General features: G+C 40.5%; 2 protein-coding genes across 2 annotated transcripts; one reads left to right on the top strand and one right to left on the bottom strand.

Moving 5' to 3' along the window:
* Positions 1 to 402: 402 nt before the first annotated feature.
* On the top strand, positions 403 to 2,285 carry LOC129722341 (probable lysine-specific demethylase 4A). Its single transcript, XM_055675710.1, has 4 exons — positions 403 to 607; positions 668 to 1,623; positions 1,679 to 1,741; positions 1,800 to 2,285. Exons 1-4 carry the CDS (start codon positions 494 to 496, stop codon positions 1,966 to 1,968), a joined length of 1,302 nt encoding a protein of 433 aa, XP_055531685.1. The 5' UTR covers positions 403 to 493; the 3' UTR covers positions 1,969 to 2,285.
* Positions 2,286 to 6,524: 4,239 nt separating this feature from the next.
* LOC129722342 (uncharacterized) lies at positions 6,525 to 20,021 on the bottom strand. The gene is made up of 4 exons (XM_055675711.1): positions 19,620 to 20,021; positions 7,748 to 8,181; positions 7,597 to 7,663; positions 6,525 to 7,520 (listed from the first exon to the last, which is right to left on the bottom strand). The coding sequence occupies exons 2-4, from the start codon at positions 8,178 to 8,180 to the stop codon at positions 7,511 to 7,513; spliced, it is 510 nt and encodes a 169-aa protein (XP_055531686.1). The 5' UTR covers position 8,181; positions 19,620 to 20,021; the 3' UTR covers positions 6,525 to 7,510.
* Between the last annotated feature and the right edge of the window lie 297 nt (positions 20,022 to 20,318).

The following is a 20,318-nucleotide window of genomic DNA, read 5'->3' as shown; positions in this document are numbered from 1 at the left end:
TTCATATGCTCGTACCATTTTAAGCAAAGTATGCAATTGAAATTCAAAGGACGACAGATAAGAGATTATCCATGAAACACACAGCTTTTACACTGCTCAAAATGGTGGGTTATATGAAAATTCCCTGGTTTAACATAAATATAGTTCTGGTTCCTGGATTAAAAAGAATCGCTTGAAAAAAATAAAATAAATTAAATTTAAACCAATTCTCGTCAGTTTCGGAAACATCCAATATGTTAGCATGAAATTCATTGTAGCTTTTAAATGTTTAACTGCCCTGAACATGAAATCGCTCCTATACAATTTAGATATGTACCAAAATCTTTCTCCATCATTCTGCATAAAATCGGTAAAACCGAACATGACTGCCAGCACTGCCACCGTCAGGCTGTCAATAAACGAAACAAAACAAAAAGTACGATTACAGCTGCTGGTGCTCTACGGAAGCGATTTGAAAATCTTTTGATAATTATCATAAAAATAGACTCCTGCGATGGCCATTCCCAGGATAATGGTCTTTCGACCGACCTGGGAAGAATTCCAGGATTTTCCCGGTTACATCAACTACATGGAATCGAAAGGAGCCCATAAAGCCGGTTTGGTGAAGGTAATAAGTTGGCACAAAATCTATAATTTTTCTCTCTCAATATTTTTGATAAAATCGTAGGTCATTCCCCCAGCGGAATGGATTCCACGCAAACAAGGCTATGACTTGAGAAACATAAACGTTACCATTAAGACGCCCATCTCGCAGGTAGTTTCCGGCATGCAGGGTCTATACCAGCAGCTTAACATTCAGAAACGTTCGATGACGGTGCAGGAGTTCTACGGCAAAACCCGCCAGGAACGGCATGCCACACCGAAACATTTCGATTACGAGGATTTGGAGAAAAAGTTTTGGAAGAATGTTACCTACGTTGCCCCTATTTACGGGGCGGACGTACCCGGAAGTTTGACAGACTCGGATGTTAAAGTTTGGAACATCAATAGGTTGGGAACGATTTTGGATTACGTGAATGCAGACTATAATATTTCCATTGCGGGCGTTAATACGGCCTATTTATATTTTGGGATGTGGAAGACCACTTTTGCGTGGCACACGGAAGATATGGACTTGTATTCGATTAATTTCCTACACTTTGGGGCTCCCAAAACGTGGTATGCGATTCCTCCCGAGCACGGAAAGAAATTGGAGAAATTAGCTGAACGATTCTTCCCGGCAAACTATCAGGAGTGCAAAGCATTTTTGAGGCACAAGATGACACTGATTAGCGCACAGGTTCTAAAGCAAAATGGAATCCCTTTCAACAAGATCACACAACAGCCGGGTGAAATAATGATAACATTCCCGTATGGTTACCATGCTGGCTTTAATCATGGCTTCAATTGTGCGGAATCCACCAATTTTGCTACCGAACGATGGATTGAGTACGGGAAGCGAGCTTCGGTGTGCAATTGTCGACCTGATATGGTCAAAATTTCAATGGAAACGTTCGTGAGAAGATTCCAGCCGGAACGGTACGAGCGTTGGTTACGTGGTGAAGATTACGGCTATCACCCTGAAGACCCGAACAATTACTGCGCTGCGCCGAAACCACGATCACTACCAAAAAGTGTTAGAAAGTAAGTATAACTAGTTATCATTTATTATTTTATAACAAATAATTTTTTTGCTCAGCAAAATGCAAGAGCAAATTCAGGAACAAAAACGAGGCTGTGCTCCGATTAAGGTGGACAAAAAGTATGTTTTTTTAATTTCGAAAGTCAAAAACATGTTATCAATACAATTATTTTTCCAGAAAAACTCCCAAAAAGACAGAGAAACCAAAGGAAAAATTGAAATCCATTTGGGATCAATTGGAAGGGCGAGAAGGTGGTTTAGCGGAGAATCTGTTGCCAGATGGTCCCATTAAGAACAGCCACCGAATTCGGTTTCAAACGCGCACTATCAGACTGTTGGAAGATTGACTGATGCAGACTGGCGTTCAGGAACAGCTGAACAGGTCGCACTATAGCGTATAGTGATCGGAAAGAGTGCAATCGAGAAGCATTTGTAAGTTGGGTTAGTCGGATGAAAAATGTGAGTTTTCTTCCCTCTGGTCATGAAGGTTATTACGGTATGTTACTTACTGTTTATCTATATCATTTCGATTTTGTTTTAGTTTTTGAGTGAATTATCGGTTAGATCTCAGAGTTAGCTCTTAGAAGCAGTAATTACTAAGTCGTTGATCTGAAATTATTTAAAATAATATCGATAAATTTAAGAGATTTGTCTCTTATTGCAATCTGCGATTAATTGAATATTCCGAATCATTCGCTATATTGTTGTTTTCGTCGCATTGGGTGCACAATTTCTATTTGCAGTCGACTATAAGTTCGCACATGTCTTATAACATTTTACAAATTCGAGGCCTGCCTTTTCCTAAGACGCAGTGAATTCAGTGCATATTGGAAGCTATAATAAATTCTCGATCAAATCGAACAAGTGCTAGAGTTAGACACAGGGATCATCGAATCCTAGAGGCATGTACAGCACTCGTGCGCTAATTGCACGAAAGTTGCAGTGCGACTAGCGGATGGGCTTTTTAATTGCATGAACTCAAAACCAGGGGGGATCTACCTGTCAAACATCGTGTAACCAACATATTCGACAACATGGCGTTTGTTTTGGTTTTGGTTCCTTTTGGTCATGAAAATGATCGATATGAAATATTATAGAATTGGAACGTTTTTTTATCAAATCTCGAGAAACCGCGGTAAACTTTCATTAAAGTGTTGTGTAGTGATTTTCCCCCATTATTGTTCATAGTTACAAACATCACGGACCAACAAACGTCATGGACCAGAGTTGATCTGCGATAACGCACACATATATGAAATTTGACAGCAGTGAATCCCCTCTGCTCAAAACTGTCGAAAAATTTTAGGGGTGCGCTAAAGGTTCGTTTTCGTGTATCCGTTCACGAATCAATTTTGAACCAGTCAGATTTTTCCATGCATTGCAACTTAATTAAAGTGTAATGAACATACCTGTATTTCCATGAATCCCACGTTTTCAGAAGCTGTAAAGTATGTGGGCACCTTAACGCGACATTTCAGCGAGTGTGCGACACAAGTGATCAAATTTAAATCAAAAAGATCGACTATAATTGAAAACAAACGGGGCAAACGTGCAATGTGATTATGTATAAATGTTATTTAGTACATATAATCGGAATCTAAAATAACAAAATTAAAAAGTATTAAATTTACTTTCAGTTAACTAAATATTTCGTGCGTTCAGTATCCCCTCACAAAACTTGACAGACAGACGGTAGCTTCAAAAACCACGTGTAGTTTAACGCAAAACTGCTTTTTAATTGCACTTTCGTGCAACTAGCGGACGTGCAATTAAAACGCAGTGCAACTAAATCGCGTGCAATTAGCGAACGAGTGCTGTATCCCCTATTCACCCCTTTTCTATTCCCCTTATCATGCAGTTTTCTTTATCTTTCCTCTTCTTCCTTTTTGTCAGGTGAATGATGAGAATGATGAGTGCCTTTGTGTAAGGTTATACCCTTTCGTTTCAAGCTTATTGCGCTACTATACCGAGACCTTTTTCCATCCTACCAATATCGCCAAATTACAATTTCCGTGGAGTGAGATTTCACCTAACGTTTCTCAACGACAACGGAAGCAAACATGATGAAATCAGTTGTAAATGTGTTTGGTGGTGTGAACTATTCATTCTTCATCAAGTACAGTGCAAAAATGTTAATACCGATATATAGTTCTTTTTCATAAGTTGTGTGAATAATTCATTTATTAAAAAATATTTGTTTCATATTGGCTCCGCCCAATGCGCTTTTTGAGTTATTATTAAGTCATTAATCAATAACTTAATCTCAATCAAGACTAACCGTGTTACTTGGGTGAGATTCTAATGTGGTCGTTCACCTCTGCCAGCAACGCATATCCAAATCTCTACGAAGTGACACCCGGATACGGGTAACCTTAGCCGAGATCGGCTAGCTAATCCCAGGTGGAAACGTTGATCGTATGCTGACTGGGATGTTAGAGGTGTTAGAGGCATGATAGAGGCGATGTACAACCCGGAGCGGGCAACTGAACCATAAAACGCTGTATCCTGGCAGCTTCACCAAAGTAGCAGCCCCATCAGTAGGATGCAGTTCTCGCAACCCTGGTAAGGTAGCATACCGAAACCTTTTCTAACCTCAAACAACGAAATTAGGAATACAGAACGGAATAATCGGCAAAGACCTATGCTATGAACACGGAAGCAGAAAACGATAATCGATTGGAAATTCTGTACTTAGAACGTACGATATCTCCGTGCATTAAATCCTATTGCACACACCTCTTCCAAGTACGGTAAATGCGAGAGGAGCAAAACAGGAACAGAATGAGGATTATGAGCGACGAACGAGCTGTGGAGCCACTTACACGGGTTATCCTCAGATGCCCAATCTATGGGCCATCGGCTGGATTGTTGCAACTATCGAGGTACTCGAGGTAGGTTCTCCCGTATCCTGTTCTTCAGTCGGTTGAACAGAAGGCTGATTTTAGACAAGGGCGTTCCACGACGGATTCAATTTTCACCCTGCGTTGAATCCTCGAGAGGTTCCGAAAGTATAACTTGCAGACTCATCATCTGTTTTTATATTTTAAGGCGGTATACGACTCAGTGAAAAGAAACGAGCTGTGGCATATTATGCTAGATCACAGTTTCCCGACGAAACTAATTGAGCTGATATCTCGCCAGCATTCCGTACGTATGTCGCGTTCGTAACGTTAGATGGACTGAAAAAGGGGGATGCGCTCTCCAACTAACATTGATGTCATCGGATCGATTCGGATCGATCCTAGGACCATGGAGGAGGCCTTCAGCATTAACTATACCAAAACAAAGTTGCTTTCCACAGACTACATAACCAGCTAAGGTCCGTAGTTTCCAAACTCGCACAAAACTAACGCTGTATAGTACACTGATGCCCCCGGTGGCTTTTTACGGACATGATGAACGGACGCTGAAAGAAGCTTATCGACGAGTGCTCGGAGTTTTTGAGCGTAAAGTTCTGCGATGAATAAAAAAGCAAAGCAAAGCCTTGGTGCTACATTCCGTATCGGAACTCGAGCTTCTGTTTATTATACACAGACTTCGCAGCCAACTGTAAAGTGTACAGAACAATTGCGGGGCTAGCGCTACTGACACTAACAGTCTCTCCCGAGCCGAGACTCGAACCTACGACGACTGGCTTGTTAGGCCAGCATCGTACCTCGAGACCAGCTGCGATCAATACTTGGCGGTAAATAAGAATATAGAGTGTGACGCTGACGCGTCTAAAAGGACATCGTACATCATTTTTTGGACACCGGATGCGTCTGTTTCGGCATCTACAACACCTTGGCACTATTGGACAACATTCAAAGCATTGAAAGAAAGCCTGGTTCCGGACGGCCGACGACCCTGAGCGACAATAAGCTCCAAAGGATGCTGAAGAGGAAGACCGAGGGAAAAGTGGCTACTCGGCCAGGAGGTTAGTGCAACCGGCCAAACAGTGAAAAAGTACCTGGCAAACATAGACATACATGTCAGAAGGCAGCAGTCCCGTCCACTAGTCTCGGAGCTGCAGGCAATGACGCAGTGGCAGCGCCTGAATAAGATGGTCAAGTCGATTTTCCTGGCAAATCACGACGTGGCGGTGGTGATGGACGTAGAGATCTGTCTCACCCTGAATGGCAACTACTGGCAAGGCACTTCGTATTTTACCTCCCCCACGAAGTGAGCACCGAGGTGAAGTTTATTTCACACACCAAGTTCCCCAAGAAGAAGCTGCTGTGGCTGACAATCAACGACAAGCAATGTTGCTCTTCTTTCGCTCCGGATTGGTCGTGAACGGTTAAATTCATAGTACGAAGTGCCTGTTTGAAGTTGCGTCGTTCATCAAGAAATACCAAAAGGCGAAGACGAAGGTGTTTTGGCCGGATCTGGCGTCGGCCCACTACTCGAAGCGATCGTTGAAGAAGATAAAGCGGCTGAATATCGATGTAGTACCCAAGTTGGCAAACCCCCCCAGCGTCCCATCGAGGACTTTTGACCTGAAGCGTAAGATCTATTCCAACAATTTTGTCACGAAAACTAAAGAGGAATTGATAAATAAAATGACGAAAGAATTAAAAACCATTCCTACACGCATGTTTTCGTCCACCATGGCGAATGTTCCGGTTAACTGCCGGAAGGCCGCACGTAAGAGCGAAGATTTTTTTTGCGAGGAAGCTAACATAACTACCTTCCATGGGAAATTTATCAAACTCAATTATCTGTCTTAGTTATTTTTATACTTCCACCCGAAAAAGTCCGTTTTCTTAACGCCTACGTTATTGTTGTGAAATGGATTTTATTTAAGTCCCTGAAATATGCCAAGGTGTCGAAAATAAAAAAAACATACACAAAAATAAAAAAAAACCTCCAGGAGTTTGTCAGCTTAGATCCAAAAGCAGCCATAGCCGGGGAAACTCGGGAATCGGTGATCGTTTGCTTGCTTGAAATGTGTGTGTGCAATCCACGTGGTAATAATTTATTATATTTATTTTATTTCAGTTTTTTAACATTATGTTCATTCATTCGTCAAATAAATAGGTTGCCTTGCCGAAGCGATGCTAGCACGATTCTCAAACCGTTCAAATCTCTGCTGGACGCAGAAGCCCAAAGCTTTCAACGATCAACGATGATCATGATAATAATGATAACAACAATTCACGTTTGCTTGTGGCGCAATCACAGCTACGTAGGCTTATTTACACATCTACATCAGTTTTTTTCTTGATTGATCAAAACAACGTTGACAGTTTCTTTAGTTTTGTTTCCTTCAAATGTGACTATTTCCAACAGTAAGTAGCTGACAGTCATTCATGTTTTCTTTTTATAATTTATTTTGGCTATTCATAAGTAACATTATTATTGAGCTTGGAATAATTATGGGGAGTCAAAAATATCTCAGTTTATGCAGTTTAGTCTTGAGCCAATATTAGGTTAGATTTTCCTTCTTCATCATCGGTGATTCTTAATACTAATAATACAATATTACCACCGAAGGTGCGACCATTTTGGTCGCCTCGGGGGGACTACATTCGAATGAGAGAGTGCGTGATGCGAGATGTTTTTTTGTTTTCAATTAAACTTAGCCTTTTAAGTAAAACAAGTATTTAAAAAATTCAATACTTTTCGTCCATTGAACTAAAGTAGACATTTTACTAATACAATTGTGACTAAACCATGGGAGCGTAGAAGCTCTTGCGTTCCTGTGGAAATTTTTAGTGAGTGTGTTGCGAGTAGATAAAAGTACTGAGTGCGAGTCTGCGGAGATTTCTATACCAGGTAGTTGAAGTCCCAAACGGGACCTGCGGGGTTGGGTTTCACTGGTTCGGAAAGGGGAACGGGAGTTGGGGCGGAGGTTTTTTTTTAGAGTATCGTTATCAGAGTATCTTTGTCCTCTTAGTTCAAATTAGTTTACTTCCAGCTGGAATGAAGCAAAAAAACGACATTAATTAGTTTGACTCTTAAAAAAATAGCGTGGTAGAAAAGTTGGTACTTACAAATGCAAAAATCTTGTGTTGCGTTTGCGTCCCATATTGCACAGTTTAAAGTGACATAGTGACATATCTGTAAGAAAAAGAAAGATAAACAAATTGTTACTCTAGTATTGAAACGAAACTTTAGTGGATTAGTGGAATGGTGCTCACTTACAGTGTATATTGCTCTTTTTCTCGTCCCTAGCCTTCGGGTATGAAAGAAGCTTCGGTGTGGTATGCAGCCGGTTAAGCGTTTTGATGGGACTTTCAGCCGGCACTTCATCTAGGTTTGAGGATTCGGCTTCCTCTACCGCTGCTACTGCAGCAGGTGATTGTTGAAGCATAAGCTGCTGTTGCAGCTCCTGTTGTTTCTGCTGTAGGAGGTCTTCCTCCCGCTGCTGTCGGATTGCCTTCGCTGCCAAGTATTGCAGGTAGTTGTCTTCCTTATTGTGGAGTTTTTGCATTTCATCTACCAAATCATTGTACAGAATCTCGCTGGGAATATCCGCTTTCGGGTTCAGTTCGGACTGATAAGGATCCGGACGGGCCAGCGCCGGTGTCATCACTAGCAGTCCCAGTCCGAGTAGGAAACTCCAATGAGTGATCATTCTGCGGAAAAAAGAAAAACAAGATGTTCAATTATTCACTCTCTGCTTACGATGTGAAAAAGGTTCATCATTTTCGTTGTGGGTAGTCCAGTTGACGTCAACACTTCGGAAGTGCAGTAAAATATGTATTAATTTAAAAGTTGTAATCATCTTTTTCCTGAAGCCCAGCGGCAGCAACACGTTGCGAAATTGATGGCCGACCCACAGCCCACAGCTACATCAAAGGACAATCAAACACAAACAGTCGAAGTTTATTGTGTGAGGAATCGACGCTGCCAACAAAACATCCGCTGCTGATATAAGCAATCTATTTTATTACGGAAAAGTTTGAAATGGCGAAATCGTTTGTTTAAAATTAAACATAGCTCATGGTTGTTTAATTAGCACTTCTCTAGCTAGTCATGCTTGTTTATGTTCCCCGCTACAAATCATCTACACAAACCATGAAAAGTTGTATAGAAAGAAAAAAGCGGTAGTATGAACTTGATTTCTAGATTGAAGCGATTGTTCGGAAGAGTCGCAGTGCCGAGTCACGTTTCACAACATATTACTCGTGCCTTCGTGCATAATTTTTCCGACGTGGTTGAACAATATTTGTTTCATAGAAAATAGTTTCTTTTATGCAACTTTTCTAAGCATTATTGTCAGTTCCAACAAACAATGAAAAAAAGACATAAAACTCACCAGTAAGCGATAACCCAATCGACACTCTATCGACCGATTGTTCGATCCTTCGAGCAAGCGTTTGCCTTCTTATTTTTTTCTTCAAATGCAGAGATAGGACGCTACCCCCCTCCCTTGAGGTATTCCCTTTTTTTCACTGTACTTTTTGCGTCTTCTCGCACCACCTCACACCAGTGCTGAGCTCCCCAGCAAAGTCCGCAAGCCGATAAGAACATCGTCAATTACCGTCTGCCAGACGGAGGGATGGTTGGGAAAATTGTCTTAAAAGTTCAATTAATTAGCCTCATCGCGCGTGCTTACGCCACCAGGCGATAACCGGTGGCCTAACGATGATGATGATGATGATGCCATATGAATATAACTGCTGCGCTCATTTGGATGGTGAGGTCACTTTTTTTAATTTCCTCCATTGAGTTCCACAACTGTTTACTCTATCTGCTCGAATGAGATTTGTTGTTTTTTTTTGGTGGGATGTTCTGTTACTTCATGTTTTTTTTTGCTCCCATCAATTCAGCAGAAGGCGTGGCCAATCGAGTGCAACGAATTGTAATGCATTGCCAGCCCCCAGCCGCGAAGGCTAAGAAGGCTGCCGAAACCACGACTCAGTGGTGTTGTGGCAGCAGTTTGTGACAGTTTCATGTTTCGAAGAAATCTTAACAGCTTCCAGCCAAAAAATCATAGGACGTGAAAAGAAAAGTCAGTTCATTTTTTGCTAGAATGCTTTGGTTCTAGGAAAAAAAATAAGACGGAGCAAGACCATTCAATGACTCAATGAACACTTAAAAGGACATGGCACCGCTTGTTGTGGGTAGATGGACTGCTTGGAGCGATTCCTACGATGGTGTTTTCATAAACGTACAACGTAATTCTATTGCATTCCCACATAATGGAGAAATAAGGGGGCGCTTCTGCTAAAAGCCATTCGCAGTGGCGATTGGTCAGAGTTACTAAATTTCGTATGTCTTGCATACCCACGTAACCCTAAATGAAAAAAAAAGTTCTAATTGTGACGAGAGCTAATAAGCAGAAGGGAATATTTTGTCCACCCAAGTGTTTTTCTTGTGAGAACATGACTGAATTAGAGTCTCTGCACCTAATTCGCAAACCAAACGGAAAATTCTATTGCCATAGCAACTAAACTTGCAATAATGCATCACAAACCACCAGTTTGGTATCTGCACCCTTCAGAATAAATCATAGAACCCAGTAAGCAGTATGCATCATCATCACGCGTTTTCTAAAAAAAATTCTTTGATTGTATGAAGGATACCATTGAGTTCGGCAATCCTCCATTTTCCTAAGGTTCTACACGGTTTTCTGATTTTTATATATCAGCTGTAAAACGTGATTTTTAAAAAATGTTTATCGTTGTCCTTCGATTTTTAAGACCAAACGGTATTGAAGTCACAAATGGCCGATTTCGAACTACCACTTCGATTTTTCAGAAGCACACGACTTGGAAATAGATAATACGTTCCCTGTGAAAACGCTATTTTATGTTTGTTTCACCGCAGCAAACTTGAAATAGCGTTTACACAGGTGACGCATTAACTGTTTTTTTTCGAAAGACTTTGCTTAATTTGGCATTCGTCTCCATTAACTGTTACCGAAATGACAGTTCTCTCATATACCGTACATGGGCGAACTGTCATTTCAGCAGTTTTTATTTTTTATTCAAAAATCGAAGGGAAACGATAAAAAATTAAAAAATCACGTTTTGCTCAGAAAACGCGGCTTTTTCAAATGATCTGTAAAAACTGGTATAACCTTAGGACCCAATTAGTATATCTCCACGTCCTCTACTGCCGCTCCAAACATAATTGAGCCGGCGTGCATAAGGTTTGTGTAGAAAATGGAACAACTGTGCTTGGAACGGCAGTCTAGGTCTTGTTGTAATTTTTATAACCAGCAAAATAAGCTGACATTAAAATATTCAAGAATCGCAGCATGCCGCGCGACCGGAAAGAAACGTAACTGTTTTCTGTGACGATTTTTCAAAAGACAGAAAAAACATTTCTTTTACATTATCTTAACAGTAGTAACACATACATAAGACATAAGTAATACTGGCGTTTTTTCTGGTACACGTTGCCCCATAGTACTCCGTACCTCGTCCTGTCCAACTGCTCGACAACTAATGAACTTTATGAATGATGGGCTTTATCGAGCTCCAAAGAAAATCCCATAAGGAACTGTCAAAAAGTTATTTACGAAATCAATGCAGCATTTTTCGGGTAGGAACGAGACAAATGCAGAGCTGCGCAGGTACACTACCTTCAAAAACAACTCAAACAGTGATTTTATTCAGAGTGTAGTATCATTCGAGTAGTTCATTTTGTACCAACTTTTTTGGAAGATTTCTTCCTAAGTGTTACGTATGTCTCATTATGTGGTAGTAATTTATTTTGTGAAAGTTCGAAAGTTACTAACTGTTTTTTTTTCTTCATCGCTTGGCAGCCACTGTCATAAGCAAGTTAGTTGTGCTTGTTTTTATTTTATATGAGATATTCAATTTTATTTTTCCTTATTCTGAATACCCATAGCAAAGACTTCAGTTAGACTTGAAATATATGAATAGGAAAAATTTGTTTTTAGAAATAAGTCCTTTATTTCTCTGCTGTGGAGATTCTCGTGAGATTTTTTACTGTTTTTACTGTATTTTTGTAGCTGTCAGAACCTGGACTATCCTTAACTCTTTCATCGGGAAACAACTCGGAATCGTGCAGTCTATGGTGTGTCGTGTGATTAACTTTAATACGAAACTCTGAATCTCGAACAAGAAGAGAAATGTGGTCAGAATGGATGTTCTAACAGTGATCAGGACCGCAAGCGTGTCGTGAAAGTGTAGAAGGATCCAACTCGTGACGAACGGCAAAATACGGCGGGAAAGCCACGGGTCCGGAAACTGTAAATCCGGATGCTGACGAAGCTTCATTGTCTCATCATGATTGAGATGAGATTCTTCAAGACCCAGCAAAAGTTTGATGTTCCGGTGGAAGTAAGGAAGCAGAGACTTTTGAAGTTTACCAAGAATTACATGATTTAACAAGTGATGTGCGCCGCTCGTGACTACTGGGACTGTAAACGGGGGGATCTACCTTAAGGAGTGTCTACAGAAGCGTCTGCTTCCTCTGTCTATGCGTATTGAGGGTCAAGTGCAGATTTTTCGAATACAGCCTCATTAATGTGTACACGCCGATAAACGATAAAAACAACGACGTGAAGGAGAAGAATGGGAGGAATTTTTCCTTACCTGCGGCCAGGGATTTATCCATCTGTAGTACCTATTTTGCGAATACACGCCTGGCGACAACCCAATGGAGAGGCCTGCTCCCAGATGGACCACGTTCTGATCGACGGCAGGTACTTTTCATCGATGTGCGGTCTTTTCCAGGGCCGAACGTCAATTAAGATTACTATCTCGAGATAGGCAAGATTCTCGAATGGCTGTTCAAAGTATTCAAATCAAAATCGAAGAGACTATCCACGGAAGGAGTTACTCGGAAAGTTATTAGACGGATAGGGGGGCCCAGTTGAAGTGAACCTGAGTTAAACAGCCCGTGAGATGATAAGCAACGCAGTGACATGCTGAGTGTCTAGAAGTGACAGAGGTACAGAACCGGGCCTACACTAATAAATTAGGAGCAACCTTGTGGCGCATCAGATGCAGGAAAAATGCCGGGAAGATAGAGCTGCTTCTAGCCACCAGAAACGTGAACACTACGATCGCTTTCTGGCGGAGGTAGAAAACTGTTTCACCAGGCGAGGAGCTTCTATAGAGCGATTACCGGAGTCAAGAATCGCACCGTGCCAGTTCCTGCCATGTGTAATGACAGGGAGAGGAACCTAATTACCGATAAATCTCAGGTGGTCAACCGTTGGAGTCAATACATCGAATTGGTGCTGAACCATATTTTATAGACTGAGTCCGTCGCAGAAAGCCTTTGTTGGTGAATACCATTGCGGTTTCCGAGCGGGATAACGGACCATATGTTCATCTTGAGAAAGATCCTCGACAAATTTCGCGAACACCCATTGTTCGTCACGCGATTGTGTCGCGTCGCGATGGTCTGAAGTAAGAGTCAGGTTCTCTAGTTTGTTGTTCAACATAGCCTATGAAAATGTTTTACGAAGGTCTGGTGTGCAGAGGAGTGGTACCATCGTACATAATAATTAGGGTTTGCAATACCGGAAACGATTTCCCGGGAAATACCTTTCCCGGGATTCCCGGATCCCGGGAACAGAAATATTGATTCCCTGGACCCGAGATTGCCGAGTCCCTTGAAAAATTCCGCAAAGTTTACTGTAGTTTTCTATGCAAAAGTGCAATAAAACTAAATACTTTCTCAAAACACGAAACTGACGTCGCCAAACTGTATAGCAGCCCTAAAGTGGACATTACACGAAGCAAACATTTGCTTGAAATGACGGTCAATATTTGTTCGCCTTGTAATATTGAATTAATTGCTTCAATTTTTTGTCATTAATATTTGCTGTTTTATTAAGAAACCGAAAAATCAGGCCATTATTTGCTTTATAATGTCGTTCTATGCTAGTTAATGAGCGAATTTTTAAATTAAAAAAAAATATAGTTGTAAATTGATAAACAATTTTGAGACTCATAGAAAATCAGGATATGGCGAAATAACGTTCCAGTTAATCAATCCAAATTTTTACACGGAATCCTACTCTCTAATCAATGGTGAGAGCAACTTCAAAAAAGTTTGAATGTGCGAATAGGCTTTGCTACTGTTCAAGCAAACAGAGTTTTAAGCAAATATTTGTTACAGTGTAATAGTATTGCAAATATTATCCCGAAGAAATATTTTGCTCAAAAAAGCCGTACCAAATATAGCGAATATTTACCAAGCTTCCTGCCTGCCTTACACTAAGTTTTTTTCTTCGACAAAGTGAAAGAATTGGACACTTCAGTTTTTATTAAATGTAGCAAGAGCTGAAATCAGTGATTTGGAAGTATTCCAGAATTAAACACCAGCGGTGATTTAATGGGTTTAAGCAAAGTTTTACAGAAGAAATTACATTATCTTGGTTTAACGTAGAAGCGTCAGCGGATCTAAAGAGATTGACCACATGAAAATCCTGAAACCTCTTCTTCTGCAAATATTTGCAACAAAAGTCGGTCGCAAAGTTCTGAGCTTGAATATACTTTGTTTTTTGTTCAATTCGTTTTTTTATGCGAATTGGTAATGAAAATGTTTTTTTGTTATTTGTTGGAATTCCCGGGAAATGAGAGTTTTCATTCCAGTTTCCCGGGATATCAATTTCCGGGAATATTGCAAACCCAAATAATAATAGGCTTTGTGGATGACATCGATGACAGCCTAGGTCCCGCAGCCTACAGATCCACACGAAATTTCCGGTGGCGCTCATGAATCTTAGGGTCTTCGAGCGATCCATACTCACTGGTAAGTAAGCAATCGGAGTGTCGTGCAGGCGCATAAATCACGAGCTGTACGAAGAATGCAAACAAGCTGATGTTGTCAAGTTGATGGAACACGGCAAGTTACAGTGGGCTGGCCACGTAGCACAAGACACGGTTGGAGACCGACGACCGAGGACCTCGCACGTGTTGGATGTGTGTTGTGGACGAGGATGCCCGAGCAGCTGGTGTAAGGAGCGACTGAAGAAGAGCAAGACAAGACCGAGTTTTATGGAGGCGTATTCTGAATTCGGCATAGGATCTCTATGATCTGCCGGCATGAAAGTGAAGGTAAGTAAGTAAGTAAGTTAGTCTGAGTGGCTTTTTAATAAATGCGGATTATTGAATGGCTGCACTTTTTCACGCGAATTGTTCAAGTACCGCATTCCCTACGGGTTTTTTTACGACATTAGTAACTCTGGGTGTATTCACAAGTTCTCACATGGTTTTGAGAACATCACAATGCAGTAATGAGGTTTTTTTACGCGGGACATGTCTTTCTTCAGTAAGGTGGCATGATGTGAACAGTGTAACAAAAATGTGCCCTCTTGAAATACACATTATGTTACTACCCCTGAACGGATTTTTAACGCCAATGTCTTGATCAAAACGTGAAGATTTCCCCATACTCTAGGTAAAATAATTGGCTTTTCTTTTCAATAGTAAATTGATTACAAGTTGAGTATGCAGCGGCTTCCAAATCACGAGCTCGCTTTTTGTTCCTGTTCTTTTTTTTTGAGCTATCTTCTAAATACTCCGCCTTTATTTCAAGTTCTCATGATTCATCTCAATTTCGCAATACGAATATACGAAAAATGAATCTCATTTTGTTTTGACATCCAGCGGAGCTGGACCGACAAACGAAACAATATAACACATATCGTGTTGTGTTGCGGCTTGAAAGGAAGACAATCAAATTGTACTCATGTCGGATGGATGCAGATACCTGCAACTGCAACTGTTACGTGTTGCATATTGCTGATGTGCTACTGGAGAAACTTATTAACATGAATGTTCGGTAAATTGTCAATGTATTTAGCTCCCATTAAAATCAAAGAAAAATAAATTTAGTGTGTTTTACACATTATGTTATATGAGACACATTTACGATTATTTATTGCTCATACGTGACTCATGAAAATTCATGAGATGAGTTTTGCTCTGCATTTCCATACATTCAACACGCCGAGCGTCACGATAAGGTACACGCAAAAGTTCAAGTCTTGTTCAATCATTGTACTTCCCGATTCGCACAAATTTTGCACTAAAATCGCACAATAAAAGTGTGAAAAGGATAACGCAACAGTTGTACTGCGAATACATTGACACAGATTGAAATCAGAGTATGTATCATATATCGACACTTTATTTCTCACATCGAGTGGCTGCTACTCATGGAGCAGTGCAAGCAGTGAACAACGACTTGTGAACTCACTAGATTTATATAGCCAGAATACTCAATCGATTTATCTCGATGGATTTGGTCATTTGAAAGTACCATTGAATGATTTGCAAAAAATAACGAAAAAAAAATATGTTAACAACATTTTGTAATCAACGCTAGCTTCACCGGAAACCCTCCATTCCATAAAGCCACAAAAGCGGTGCTGATTTTTTATGGCAACACTTGTAAATTGTGAATAATTATTATTTGTCATTCTGTGCACGCACTTTTTTTTTTCTCAAGGGACGAGAAATTTCTCTCTCGCTCGTAGAATTTCCATGTACGTGCGACTAGACTAGACACGTCACATACAATTTGCAGGTTGCTCTTTTGCTTCTCTTTCGGTTCGGATTGTGACGCGATGTCTCGTTGCTTCACGAAATGAGCGAGACACCCGTGCTGTACACAGTGATGGAAACGAAACGAATATGATGCAATCGTCGTTTATTCATCACATGTACACTTCACGAAGTGTACAGGCCGTGACTAAACTTGAATCCTCTCAACCCATAATGAAATTATGATATGGTGCATAGGTTTCTGGGAGAAAACAAACACATGACTAGACTACATCAGCTCAGAGAAGCGATTCGATCGTTGCCATTGTCTCTCCATAGGCCGGTAGTTAGGGGAAGAAAGGATAGCAACAGGAGAATAGGTGTGGTGAGAGGGAATGTGTGGGGGAAGGGACTACTTCGGCAGCGGTTGAGTTAAAGCGAGAGTAGGAGGGCATACACTGTCATTTTCTTTCTTTTTCTGACAAAAAATCATATTCATGAGTCAAATGAATAAGGATATAACAAGTTCTGATCCCTCTGTGTAACAGAGACGAATAACTTCATATACCGAGTTGTGCACATTGAGAACCACATGTTGTGGTGTACACTAATGAATAGAAATATATCGTATAGAGGAAAGCAGAAGGAGTGCACCAGCACCGATACTTTGTTTTTTGCTTACTGACGACGATTTCAACGCATCTTAGGCTTGTTTTATGTGTATTCATTAATCGCGAGAGGTGATTTTTTTCCTTCGTTGGCTGTACATACTCACTCATACTGTCGGTGCATGCTTGCTGCTACTCAGAGGAATGCATGAAGAAGAAAAAGTATCCCGAAAGCGTGCAAAAGACTTGAAAAGCGTAGTATATGTCTCGTCCTCAAGCAGAGAGGAGAAGAAAGGTTTTGCCTCTCGCTCGCTTTGCAATGCTGCTTGATACCAGTTGAAACTGTTTAGCTACTACACCTAAGCTACACTTTAAGCTGCCAAATACATTGGGAAAATGCTAGAGCATTAATTGCGTTATGCCCAACATGCAATCATTGTACTGGTTCCAAATTACATCAACAATTGCGCTAAAAACGCACAATTTTGTACTGGTTTCGCACCGTCCAACTTTTGCGTGTATCATCCATAATCCACGTTGACTTCTTGGAGGGAGAAAAATCTGGTCTTCGCCGCTTTTATGTTAATTTAAAAAAAAAATTATGAACTGGGGCCGTTCCTAAGCCACGTGGTCATATTTTGATCACTTTTACCCCCCGAACCCCCCGTGGTCTATCGTGATCTTTTGGCCAACCCCCCCTCCCCCCCCCCTTGCGACTTTAACCACGTGGTCTTTTTATTTGTCAAGTGCCAAAAATTCGCTTAAATTTTTTACATTTTTATTATTAAACTTTCAATACATTCTGTATTTCTAAAATGCAAAAGCTTCATTCTTGACTTGGTGGCAACAATAAATTATAAGTCAGGAAAAAAGACCAGGTGGTCATTTCGTTTGTTATCAAGTCATGGAAGAAGAAATCGTTATTTTCAAGCCAAGCAAAGTTTTTGACTTTAGGAGTTTTTTTTTTAAAATCCATTTTAATTTATTGATTTTAACTTCATGTGTAACATAACTCTACCCATTGAAAAATACAATTTTAATGTTGATCATACCATTTAAAAAAATACCCAAACGAACCAAAACCATTATAAGTAATGATATCCTAACAAAATAGATTTCTACTTTCTGTAACGCCTTGTTTTACCACAAAAATTTGCTAGAAGACTATTTCAGGTAAAACTTACTGAAAAAAGTCCATATGGTGTTGATAAGCTACCGTAGGTGTATATTTTACCCGCTGAAATATTCTGAAAATATTTTCAGTCCATAAAATGACGACTTTTCAAAAGAAGATTGCCGTTAGCTAGAAAAGCATAACTGGAATTTTTTACCCTAGAATTCATCGACCAGTTTGTGAAGTACTATTGAGAATTTCACTCAATCTGTTTATGGTTTATTATGTCAAAAACGCGATTAACCTGGCGCAAACTATTACTAGTCCAAAATTAGGATCAAGATTAATAGAAAAATGAAACAATTATTCTATTGCGTGCCGTCTAAACGTCGACCAACTTGAATGAATAGTTGATTAAACCCTCAGGATACCAATCAAAAACAGAGACAGCAAGATCAATTGAAATTTTTGACAAGAGCTTGAACCATTCCTACCAAAAAGTTATCTAACGCCTCAAGGAAATTGTTGAAGCGCAATTGCTCTAGTCGTGAATGTCGTAGGAATCATGGCGAAAAATAATCCGTAAGCTAAGACCACTGGATGGAACACAGTACTAGGAATTTATCCGAGAGAAAGCAATGGCGAGCAAAGAAAATCGGTCTCTTTTGCCTAAACAATGTAGTGAAAAATCACACGCGAAAGTTGTAACATTGCTCACCTGAGATGGATTACGCGTTAACTCGTCTAAGCTCAGAATTCAATTACACTTTGTGGGTGTGAAGACTGCCCTCGTTATGTATTCAGGCTTGTTTTGTCCGAAGGTGGGTTAGAGTGCTCAATTTGGCTATTGGTTTTCGAAACGAAATATTGAAATTGAAAAGAAAAACTTGTGGCAATGGGTAATTTCTTGAAAACCTGCCAGGTTTTGATTTTTGAGAATTTTTAAGAGACGATTAAGGAATCTTAACTATTTAAAATAAATTAAATAAATAGCCCGTTCCATTCGATTCACACACGCTAATCATTATAACTGAAGGCCACTTTTAAACTATCGTTTCGGTAATCGCGATATTAGAAATGTATAAAACGAGAAGATGTCAGGTTATTCAAAGTAACAGTTTCCGTTGTGCACAGAGAACCACGCGCCTCCGTCAGCGTTCTTGCTATGACTGCGCTCGGTATTTTAATTACTTACTTTGCTCTGGTACGAGAAAGAGTATAGTTAACCCCCAATAAACGTGCGAAACAGAAACAATCTTCTATTCACCAATAATGACCATTGCAACGCAAACCCGCGTAAGAACTGCCCCCGTCAGAATAGCAACTAGAAATTTCCTCTCCTACCGACGTGAGCAAGTTTTTCGTTTGTTATTGCCACAGCAGTGCGCTGCGAACGTAAAGGGCAGGGCAGCCTTTCACTTTACCATGTTGTTTTTTTTTTCCTTCTATTTTGCCACCCACTTGTGGCTGCAGCATGCCTCAAGCCAAACTAGAGACACAACATTCAACAGGTTGTATCGCTTCCCACTGCTTGCTGCCAGTGCCTGAGTAGCGGTCACCGGTTGGCGGGAGCTACTAAAAAGGAAGGTTTGCTGCATGTGCGTATATTTTCACCTGGCGGTTGGAAGCAAAAAAATGATTGGACCAGGACCGCGCTTTATGCGGGTTTGGTGATCCGTAAATCTTTCTCGTGTCGATTAACAATAGCAGCTAATCTTGCCCGAGCACTTTTGTTCTGTACGCGGTCGGTATTGGATCTCACGGAAAACATTTTGCTTTCAGCTAGGAAAACAGCCCGCAGTTAGAGCGGACCCATTTGGTTTTTTTCACACAACTAGATGAAAATTAATTTTTTTCGACAAAATATTCACCTGAAGTTTGTTATTTTAGTACAGCGTCTCCGGCGAATCAAACGAATTTTTGTTTAAATTTGCTTCACTTTTCACTGTTCAGTTTTTTGTGCACTATCAGTCTTTGCTTTTTTCACTAATTTCATTCAAAACCTTTCCTCTATTTTTTTTATTCCACCAATATCCAGTAATTAATGTCCCACTATGGTATCACTTGTGATAGATTTCTTTTTTCACGATAGACTGCAAACCGCGCGATTGACTTTTTTTTATCTCAAATTTTGCATGCTCTGGTTTCAACTATTTTTTGTAACCGACGTTCCGTTTGCTGCTGTATAAAGCTATTAGCTTGTTGTAGTATGACTGTGTAGTGGCGCCAATCGCGTCGTGCCGGTATCAGAACCACAAATGAAGACCTGTTGCTTCTATCGCTGCTTTTTATAGACTGTCGTATTGCTCGGCTATGTGTGCGGCTGCGACGCGGGTCGGGGACGCATGCGACAAGCCGAGTGTTGCGGCTCGTACGCGGTTGATCGTACGCTCGCTGTGCGGTGCCGCCGCCGCCGGTCGGAAGGTCGGTTGGTTAAAGCGTTGCAAAAAGGTGTAACGCGTGTTTCACGTCGCCGATTATTTGTGAAGGTTATCGTTATCCTGTAACGTGGTTCTCACTGAATAACTTTTAGCGAGATTTATGATTCAAAGATTTTTAGCGAAAAAAAT

Source organism: Wyeomyia smithii, chromosome 2 (assembly GCF_029784165.1).
Source record: "Wyeomyia smithii strain HCP4-BCI-WySm-NY-G18 chromosome 2, ASM2978416v1, whole genome shotgun sequence".
Taxonomy (NCBI): domain Eukaryota; kingdom Metazoa; phylum Arthropoda; class Insecta; order Diptera; family Culicidae; genus Wyeomyia; species Wyeomyia smithii.
This window is presented reverse-complemented; position numbering and strand designations above follow the sequence as displayed.